The 10,118-nt window shown below is 38.9% G+C and overlaps 1 protein-coding gene across 4 annotated transcripts; it reads right to left on the bottom strand.

Annotated features, from left to right (window-relative positions):
- Nucleotides 1–1,063: 1,063 nt before the first annotated feature.
- Nucleotides 1,064–10,103, bottom strand: MBD4 (methyl-CpG binding domain 4, DNA glycosylase). Of its 4 annotated transcripts, XM_044252951.1 has the most exons (8): nt 9,797–10,102; nt 7,582–7,812; nt 6,345–7,171; nt 3,886–3,960; nt 3,674–3,808; nt 2,946–3,095; nt 2,349–2,452; nt 1,064–1,421 (listed from the first exon to the last, which is right to left on the bottom strand). In XM_044252951.1, the coding sequence occupies exons 1-8, from the start codon at nt 9,892–9,894 to the stop codon at nt 1,344–1,346; spliced, it is 1,698 nt and encodes a 565-aa protein (XP_044108886.1). In that variant the 5' UTR covers nt 9,895–10,102; the 3' UTR covers nt 1,064–1,343. The 4 variants fall into 4 exon arrangements, with proteins under 4 accessions (XP_044108886.1, XP_044108884.1, XP_044108885.1 ...); XM_044252949.1 differs by lacking the exon at nt 1,064–1,421 and having other exon boundaries at nt 1,431–2,452; nt 9,797–10,103; XM_044252950.1 differs by lacking the exon at nt 1,064–1,421 and having other exon boundaries at nt 1,431–2,452; nt 7,582–7,813; nt 9,801–10,103.
- Between the last annotated feature and the right edge of the window lie 15 nt (nt 10,104–10,118).

The raw sequence follows: 10,118 nt of genomic DNA, 5'->3' as shown, positions 1-10,118 counted from the left end.
CAGTCGCTTAACCAACTGAGCCACCCAGACACCCTACAGAATGCTTTCATCTTTGTGTCTCTCTCCAGCACAGGGTTTGCATTTAGTAAATGCTATTTTGAGGATTGTTAAATAAAGATGTGATGGGATGTTATAAAGTGGATGTCTGCCTTGTTAGGGGATATGGCCAGTTTTCCAATTCTCTGGTCAAAATCCATCTCTCTCACTAAAAATTGAAACTAGCTCACTAAAGCGGAAACAACCAACTTGTCTTACAGCACACTCTACCCGACAACAAAAGTAGTTTCCCAACAATTTATTTTTTATTTATTCAATCAATTTAATTTTGAAATCATACCTTAAAATGAAAATTGATAGAGTTAACAACTTGGGACTTTTTGTTATTGTTGTTTGACGAGTTCCTTCTAAGGTAAATGTTTCAGTATATGAACTACAACATTATAATACCTGTATTAAAAATGGCACAAGGGGCACATAGGTGGCTCAGTTAAGTGTCTGCCTTTGGCTCAGGTCAAGGTCCTAGGGCCCTGGGGTCCAGCCCTGGTGTTGAGCTCCCTGCTCGGCGGGGAGCCTGCTTCTCCCTCACCAATAAATGAATAAAATCTTAAAAAAAAAAAGGTTACAAAACTTCAAAGGTCCTGTCCCCCATCTGGGAGATGAGAGATGGGTAAATGTTCGACCTTTCACAAGGGGGTCAAGGTAAAATACATGAGCCAGAAGCTGACACTCTGAAATAAAGCTGCCGGCAGATATTCACAGGCTATCAAATGGATGCTAGAGCCAAATCTCTAATTCCTAAACTAGCACAGAGTTAGCAAGTATAGTAAAATACAGTTAATAGTAACAGTTACAGTTATAGTAAAAGGCAGTTAATTTGTATTAGTAAAAATACAAATTAACTAACATACCCTGTAATGTGTTTTCCTACATATTTGGCTGCAAACTCTGACTGTGTCTTATATAACAACTGTGTAATTCCATTTTTACCGAAAGAGAACAATCCAAACTTTCCTTAAGCAACATTGACAGAAATCTGCTTTGTATTACTGAGAGCTTATGAAAGTTTTTTTCAACTTCGAATCACATTTTATTATTGGAAAAGTCATTTACATTTTTAGTATTCTTGTCAAGTAACAATTTACTTTTAAAAATCTCAAAACATTTTCTAGTATGTTCAGTAGCAAAGTTCTACCAGTGTTACACACATTAAGAAAACTTACATTGCATTTCTAGTTGGACTAATTAAAATCTATATACCTGTAAAGGCAGTTGGTTGTGCTTAATGGAGCTCTTAGGAATCAAGTGCAAAGTAATGTACTAAAAAAATGAGCTTGAAAAAGATTTTAAGACAGACTTAATTTTTCATGATTTTCCCAAAGCCAGTCATGATATTTATTTAACTTATGGTCTTCAGGGTGTACCTGGAAGAAATACAACACATTAGGAAACAGAGGTCTTATATAACTTTATCAGAAATACATTTTTAAAATGGGCTTTTTAAAGGGATGGTAGGAGAACAATACATTATGAGAGCATATCTGAAAATTATAACCTTTAACCTAACTGGATTCATGAATGCTTAAAACTATACCTTACATTAAGGTAATCCTTCACAAAGTACTTTCCAATTATCTTCACCATGACCTACCATGTGGGGTAGTGATAATATGAGTCAAGTATTAATATACCATTTTCCAGAAGGAGGTTATAGACCCTGAGAGTTACATGGATTGCTCAGATCACAGTAAATGGTAGAGCAGGGATGGGCTTGGGCAGACCTACTGGCTAAACGCTTTAAGGTGAGTCACAGACCAAGACGGCAGTATACTGGGCCACTTGGCAGTATCACCAGCTGCCTGGACACCCCCTGGATATCTGTGGGCAGGGCATATTCAACTGACTGTGTAGCTGAGGTAGGGCCCAGCTACCACAAAAGTAGTCTGAGACCAGTAGGAGAAACCCAACAAGCATTCCTTCCAAGCCCAAACCTGTCTGCTTTCCTTCAGTGGTATATTTCTGAAGGCTAGTATGACTGTAACAGAGGAGAACCACATCAGGCTTAGAGACAACACGTGAATGAAAATGACAGCATGGGGCCAGAAGTGACAAACTGCTGGAGGTCAGTCAGAGGCCACACCAAGGAATCTTTATTGAGTTGGGAGTATCTATGGATCCTCTTCCTGCTGCCTATAGCCCCATGTCACCCCTTGCCCCTCAAGCCTAGAACAAAACTGGCTGTGAGAGTGATAGCACATGTGCCCAAGAAATAGTTTTAGCTCTAAGGATGGACTTTTTTTGCCCCAGAGACAAAATGTGCTGGAGATGTTACAGTTGGGAGTGGGTCTCACCTGCTTCCATTCATTGACGCAAAAAATTCGGTAAGAGTCATTGCCATATTTGCCAATCCCATGAAGCTCAATTGGATACCTCCACTGCTTTGTCAGATATTCATCTGAAAATACAACACCCCACAGATCAGGTCAGCCTCAGAAAGACTTTCCCTAAATACGTAGTGATGCAAAGCCAGATGGTGAGAACAGCAGAAAGGAACAGCAAAAAGTCTCTCCTAACAACCCCAGTTCTGATGACTTTTTCTTCTGAATTCCCCCAGGACCCTGTCTGAACCTCTCACATGCCACTTACTAACCGTTATTATTTTGTGCTGTGCTAATTATGCAGAGGCAAAGTCCTTAAGGTCAAGAGGGTATTCTGCTTCACTGACTTTTTCCTCTAATCCTGCCCAGATGGCTTGCCCCAGTACTGGGCAAAGACTTATTGCTTGGGTGAGAGACTGTAGTTTGGGGCAAGCGGACTGTTTTTAGATGCCTTCAGGGCTTCAGCTGAATGACCTGGATTAATGTAGCATCCAAGGACATTAAAGTTTAAGGTGTGGCTCTCTTAAGTAGGCAGTTTATGTTCCTTCTTTTGGGTATACAAGAAAGTACCTGAGAACTTGATAATGGTTTTTGCTCGAAGATCATAGAGACCAAGAGGTTTAAGAAGTTCTGACACATCTCTCCAGTCTGCGGTTCTTGCTACCTCAGCCGAAGGGTACTTCTCTAGAAACTCCCAGAGCACAGGGATTGCCATTTTGCCTGGAAGTAAAAGTAATTGTGATTACAAGCCTCCAGATGGGTTGTTTTTAAGTTCAGGTACTTCCTCATCGAGAAATCTCATATAGAATGTTTTTGCTTTGTTTTTTTAAACCTCTGATGAGAAGCTATTACCTGAACTGGCAACCACCTTCAGAATCAAAAGTCAACACTATCAGCTATTGGGCTAACAGTCTCAATCATACTGATACCTGGACTTGCCTGATTATTAGTTTTCAAATAATCCAGTCATCAGATAACTAGTATAAAAACATACAGGATACAAAGCGCCAATGACACTAAAGAAAGCTTTCAATGAAAAAGAAATGCTTTTACACATGACAGAGGGTGGAGGAATGTTAGGTAATTGATTTTCACTGCTGACCAAAACTAGTTTGGAAGTAGAAAATTAATGACAATTTGTTCTGTAGTGTGAAAAAGGCTTTGGAAGTCATCTAGGCCTGGAAGGGATAGTCCTTGTCTGAGGTCACACAGACTCAAAGTTAAATTGGAACTCAGACCTCCTAATGAATCCAGTGCCCTTTCTCCTTACCACACTCTCGAAGATATAATCCACAAACCTGAGGTCCGGTTGAGAAATATGGTAGCAATGAGGAGCTTCCATGGATCGTGGAAAAGTGTCTCTTGGACGAGATTAAAAGGTGACCGGGGAGGGGTCCACTTCTTAAAGGCTTTGCGTCGAGGGGGACTAAGAGCTAAACAAACACACAGCATCAGAGCTGAACACCTGAAACAGATTTAAACTCTAATTTTCTGATTGGGAAAGGGATACCTTCTCTGTTATATTTGCTGGAAAAATACAGGCTTGTCTTCCTTTTTTCTATTTGTGTCCGTAGAATGGTATCTTCTGAAAAGGAAGAGCAAACATTGTTTACAGAAGCTATGGCTTAGCCTAGAGAAATATTCAAGGGTGCAAATAACAACACACTACTATTATAAAGCATTTAGTACATACCAGGCACTATTCAAAGCACTTTACAAAAATTAACCAACTTAATCCCACAAATGACCTACAAGCTAATTACTATTTACTTTCACCTCACAGATAGAAAATTGAGTAAAAATAAATTAAGTAACATGGCCAGGGTCCCACAGCTAATGTCAGAGCTGAAATTCAAATCCAGGCAGTCCAGCTCCTGAGTAACTTAACCACTGTGTTATACTAGTATTCTACGATTTATGTTCAGAGTTCATAGTACTGAAAAATTAGAAATAATATGGGATATTCTAAATTATGACACATTTGTACAATGTGGTCATTAAACATTTTTGACTAGATCATGAATATTTTCTCCCATGTCCTTAACTTTTTAAGTGAAAATGCAATATTCTACATATGATTCCAATTTAATGAAGAAAAAATACAGAAATTAGAATGAAATATACCAAAATGGTATAATGGTTGTTGCTAGTTTTTCTCTTCTCCCTTGATTTTTTTATATTTTCCAAAATTTCTGCAGTGAACACTTTTACACTTAAAAAAACAGAAAAGGATAAAGATAAAACAAAACCTACTGAAAAAACCAAGATTGGGACCTTGGAATACTGGATCACTATCTACTGGGAAGCTCAGTCAACATAACAAAGACTACCTGACCAGCATTACTGGGCTTCCCAAGTTTCTAAAATCATCATATTTAATACTCTCCATAGCCTTACCCCCTCAATTTGAATGTCAGTTAATAATAACTTGCAGCTGTATAGTGTGAAGCCATCTTTTTCACTTCTCATTTTACTCTGCAGTATTCTTGATGTAAAAAACTGGACTGGTGAGTATTATTACCTCCATTTTACAGATAAACAAATGAAGGCTTAGAAATTAAACAACAATGTCAAAATGAGAGGGGGACTGACTGCAGATTGGGAGAGGTATCCAGCTCTCCAGATAATTACTACTGTTTTTTGCTATTCTACACTTCACACTTGATCTTAGTCAAAAGGCTCAGAAGCAGACAGGCAAAGCCTAGTAGAAAGTAAAAAAAAAAAAGAGGACAAAGGAAGCTACTCTTACTAGTTACATGATTTCTTCTGTGGGTTCCTATAAATAATTATTAACTAGCATCCTTTATTAGTAGGAGACTGAAGCTCAGTTTCCAACTAAGCCAATGGGAAAGTCTTTACAATTCCATCAGACACTTCTTAAAATCAGGGTACTTCATCTTGTGCTAAGAACTAGACTTCTTTATGTATAGGATGAATAGGATCTTCCGTTTTGGTCACAAAAGGATTTTAAAATATTTTATTTGTCCATTATACTAGTAACAAAGCTACATAAACCTCAAAGCTCTAAGAAGCTTAAAGTCTTTAAAGGGCAGACTTGAATTCTTAAGCAGTTCCTAGGTATATATGGTCATTTTCTATTAAAGGTAAAGGAATTCCAGGCACAGCAAAAACATAAAATCACGAGTGGGGCTGAGAACAGAATCAGTCTAAGCCCCTGCTCCACCAATTTGTCCAGGCTGTCTCCCAGCAGGATTTTAAGTAAAATTAGTCTTCTCCTTTAAAGGAGTTATTCATTATACCAAAATGGCATAATGAATAACTAACACAGGGCTGCTCAAAAGGTCTTCTTTTTATTTTTTATTCACTGAGGTATTATAAAGGCAATACTGCCAAGCTCTGAACTCTGTATTAAGAGCATATTACAAATAATAAATGAACTATGTGATTACAGTTTTGAATTATTTAGAGCTCTAAAGCATTTTAGAGAAGCATTACATTATAATAGAAGATAAAAATGACTATGATCTGTACAAACTGAAACTGGAAGTCACACATCAGGAATGAATAACAGGAGGGGTGCAAAAGAGTAGACATGGACTATTTTGACCAGCTTATGCATTAAAAGGAGTCTTCCCCAAACCTTTTCACAAATAAAGCCTTTCATTTTCCCTAAAGTTGTAATATTACTGACTGGAAAGAAGATGGGAAGGGAAAGCACTGCTGAGGAAAGTCCCAGCTATTGCACCAAGAGATGGTAGCAGCTGTAAATGACACAATTCTCTTTAGCTGGGGTTATCAAGGCAGAAGTCAGCCAATTCCCTCCGTGCCATAGCCAAGCGTTTGAAGATCAGTTAAATAAGGTACTAGGATCAACAGGTACAATGTACCTGATATTTGGTCCTATTTCTTTGTTCTATTTCCATATCCTAACTGGGTACAGGCATGAAATATAGTGTCTGAAGCATAAACTCATCATGTGTTTATTAGCAGCTTTAATGCTCTGAATACCTTGACACATTTCCACAGAGTCTTTCTCGGTTTGTGAGCAGTTGTTGTCCATTTCAGAGCCACATTTTAAAATGTCAGTATGCAAATGTTCCTTCCTTTCCCCAACTTGCACTTTTGATTTTATTTCCTCAGATTGTAAAAAGGTTTCCTCACACTTCTTGCTGTGTTCTGCTTCTTCAGTTGAACATAATTTGTTTATGATGCCAGAAGTTACTTGTTCAGAACAAAAATTTGATACCAAACTCAATGACTGTTCTTTTACAAGTCTCTTTTCTTCACTGGTTGCACTGAGGGTCTTGTTGCTTGTTCCAGCATCAATGGAGAGTGTTTTATCAAGCGGACTTTCTTGCACAACAGGTTCACTTTCATCATCTGCCTTTTTATACTCAGATTTTCTTTTCTTATTACTTTGAGCAGAATCTGGAAAACCCTTCTGGCACCTTATTTTAGTTCTCTTAATTTGAATTCCTTTCAAAATAGGCACCTTTTCTTTGGACTTTCTAACCTTTCTGGAGTCCATGTCATTAACACCCTTATCTTTAAAGTTAGATAGTCCTTTGCTACTTTGCAATTCCAGACAACTGCTTGGTAGAGGAAAGACATCTTTTTTCCACCAGCTTCGTGTCCTGAGGTTCCGGTTTGAACTATTACTTTCACTTTGCATTTGGGATGTCAGAGGTGCTATGTTGTGGTTCTTATACCCTGACTTGATGCCTTTTTTAGAAAGTACGGTAAAATCGAAATCTTCTGGCGTAAGAGAAGTTTCTTCATTTTTGTGAAGATACTTAACAAGTGAACTTTTGGATCTAAACTTCAGTCCTTGTGGGCTAGAAAATATTAAAGAAAACTTACTGCTAGTCAATAAAAGTGACTTTTAAAAAGACCTGGACCACATTTCAGATTTTTAATTAATCATTTCCAATGTTACCATGGGTATCTGTCATTTAAAATTTTTTAAAAAAGTAATAAAGTGGTACTTTTAAATAGTTTCCTCTATGATAGTATAATTTTACAATTACTTACAAATTTACAAATTTAAGAGCAACAATTTGCAGCAGAAGATATATGTACTTGTCCCCAGATCACTTAATATAACTAACTAGCGACACTCAAGGAATAAAATCTATAACGGTTTCTAGTAAAAACAGAAAAAAGTCAAGATTTCTGTGATGGTTTCCTGATACCTGTCTAGATAAAATGATTTGGCTGTACTATCTGTACCAACTTGCATGCTCACCTGATAAAATATACATCATATCTTCCTGCTGTTTTCCCTGATAACCTCTGCTTCACAATTCTTTCCCATCCGCATGGGACAGACTTATGGCATTCTGTCATAGTAGTATCACTAGTCTGAGCAGAAGCAATGGATTCTTGCAGCAGGGGATTACACTCACTGCTGCTTTTTATCATTACTTGTTTCTCATTTTCTCCCATGTTTTCCAATCCCAGAGCACCATCTTCCTGGCTGAAAAATACAAAGTATAAGTGATCAGCTCATTTAAAATTTATTTTCCTCTGCTTATTCAATTTCAATCCATGACAGAGCAGGAAACCTATGGACTAAAATATAGACTACAAGAGAGATTAAAATTAGTATGGACCAGTCTTATGCTATGTGAATATCTTCCTGTCCTCCAACATGGGTTGGAGGTGTCTGCACAATGTAAAGTTCAAGCTGTTCACTAGAAACTTTATGTTGTTGTTAATTACTGAATGGGGCTATTGAAAGTGTCTGGTTGACGCGGCATAAATTTAAAAATATGAACCAGTATGTGAGCTCTTAAACTGGGATCAACAGAACTGCTTAAGAGTCAGTGAGACATCCTCCTTCTCCTCAAATAAGTGAGGTAAAAATTTTATATGTATCTGCAGTTTTCTGGGGGAGAGTGTCTATTGCTTTCTTCAGAGGTTGTAACCCTCCAAAAGGTAAATAATTTCTGATAAGAATTTTCAAATCTCTTTCATCCTCATGAGAATCTTGTGAGGTAGGTAGGATGAAGATTACTCTAATTTTACTGAGAAAATTAAGTGACAGGGAAGATTTAAGTTAGTTGCAAAACTGATACAGAACCTAGGTTCACTAAATCTTGGTCTATTACCTCTCCTCCTGCATTATCATTGAAAAACTTCAATAAAGTGTATCCTAATCACTAAATCACACATTTTAAAAGTCGGATGGCTCTATAGAGCTATCTAAGCCAACTTCTTTAGGGAAACTAAGCAAGAGCTAGTATCTAGAATTAGAATCAAGATCTTCTGTAGTAATTTGGGGTTAATAATTTTGCGGAGCTAAGTGGATCTTAAGAAATTATATGGTTCGGGGCCCCTGGGTGGCTCAGTGGGTTAAGCCGCTGCCTTCGGCTCAGGTCATGATCTCAGGGTCCTGGGATCGAGTCCCGCATCGGGCTCTCTGCTCAGCAGGGAGCCTGCTTCCCTCTCTCTCTCTCTGCCTGCTTCTCCGTCTACTTGTGATTTCTCTCTGTCAAATAAATAAATAAAATCTTTTAAAAAAAAAAAAAAGAAATTATATGGTTCACATTTTAGGAACAAGGAAACTGAAGCCTGGTGAAAATAGCACAAACTTTAAATAAATAAATAAATAAATATTTGTATATATATTTCAGTATACATATGTATTTGTATATATGTATATTTCATATGTATATACTGTATATATATAGTATATATATAGCGTGTGTGTATATATATATACATATCCATCTCCAAGAGCAAATTCCCTAACCTCTCAAAGCCTCCTTTCTTCATCTTTTTTTTTTTTTTAAGATTTTATTTATCCCTTTGTGAGAGAGGCAGTGAGAGAGAGCATGAGAGGGGAGAAGGTGAGAGGGAGAAGCAGACTCCCCATGGAGCAGGGAGCCGATCCCAGGACTCTGGGATCATGACCTGAGCTGAAGGCAGTCACCCAACAAACTGAGCCACCAGGCGCCCTCCTTTCTTCATCTTTAAAAAGGAGGTAATACTTCTTCTAAGGTAGTTCTGGGGATTAAATTTTGGGGGAAAAAAGTAGATAAATCATCTTAGCCCCTTATCCCACATACACAAGTACTGTATTGAATACATGCCGTGGCTGCCTCTTTAACTTCTTATAGGACCCATTTTGGGGGCACCATTGGCTACTTAACATGACATCTCCTCCAAGGTCTTCCTAGGGTACTCCAGCCCAAGCTGACCTCTCCTTGCACCCCCTGCACAAAACCTCTCTGCTCCTTCCAGTTCGTCATTCCCGCTAACGAAGCAAGATGCACCCCAGAGCTGAACCCACTGGAAGAGTTCCTGAGCCAAATACAGCTACAGCTCCGAGTACCTAATCCTGTGGGTCTCCAGAGCTGTCGATCCTAGGTTAGAAAGGCCAATCCGTCTTCTACCCACCCCACCCCGCTCCCATTACAGATGGTGAAAATGAGTCCCGAAAGGGGACTATAACTTGCCGGAGGTCACAGTGCGGGTCTGCGGCTAAGCGCTCACTGGACGTGACCGACGAGGCAGCTCCGCAGTCTCCCAGGCTCGGACTCTCCATCCCAGCCATGCCCTTAAGGTGGGCTTCAACAGCAGCAACCGGCCGAGAGTGTGCGACACTCTAGGAGCGGAGCAGAATCAGATGCGAAAACTCTTCAGCTTCAGAGCGCTAGGCTGAATTCGAGAGCCGAAGGCGGTAAAAGCCAGTCAGACTCTAAAGCAGCTTTCCTGCCGCCCACTCGGCCACAGCCACCATTGCCACGGCTCAGCCAATCAAATCCTTCATCGAGAAAG

Source organism: Neovison vison, chromosome 6 (assembly GCF_020171115.1).
Source record: "Neovison vison isolate M4711 chromosome 6, ASM_NN_V1, whole genome shotgun sequence".
NCBI lineage: Eukaryota > Metazoa > Chordata > Mammalia > Carnivora > Mustelidae > Neogale > Neogale vison.
Note: the sequence above shows the minus strand (reverse complement) of the source record. Positions and strands in the feature narration are given on the sequence as shown.

Excerpts from the sequence above, each read along its gene's own strand:
- MBD4 (XM_044252949.1), bottom strand. The coding sequence starts at position 9,894 with ATGGCTGGGATGGAGAGTCCGAGCCTGGGAGACTGCGGAGCTGCCTCG. Across the intron at positions 7,813-9,796 it reads GACCCGCACTGTGACCTCCG|CCAGGAAGATGGTGCTCTGG; the intron begins GCAAGTTATAGT and ends TGTATTTTTCAG. Across the intron at positions 2,453-2,945 it reads AACCATTATCAAGTTCTCAG|ATGAATATCTGACAAAGCAG; the intron begins GTACTTTCTTGT and ends TTGTATTTTCAG.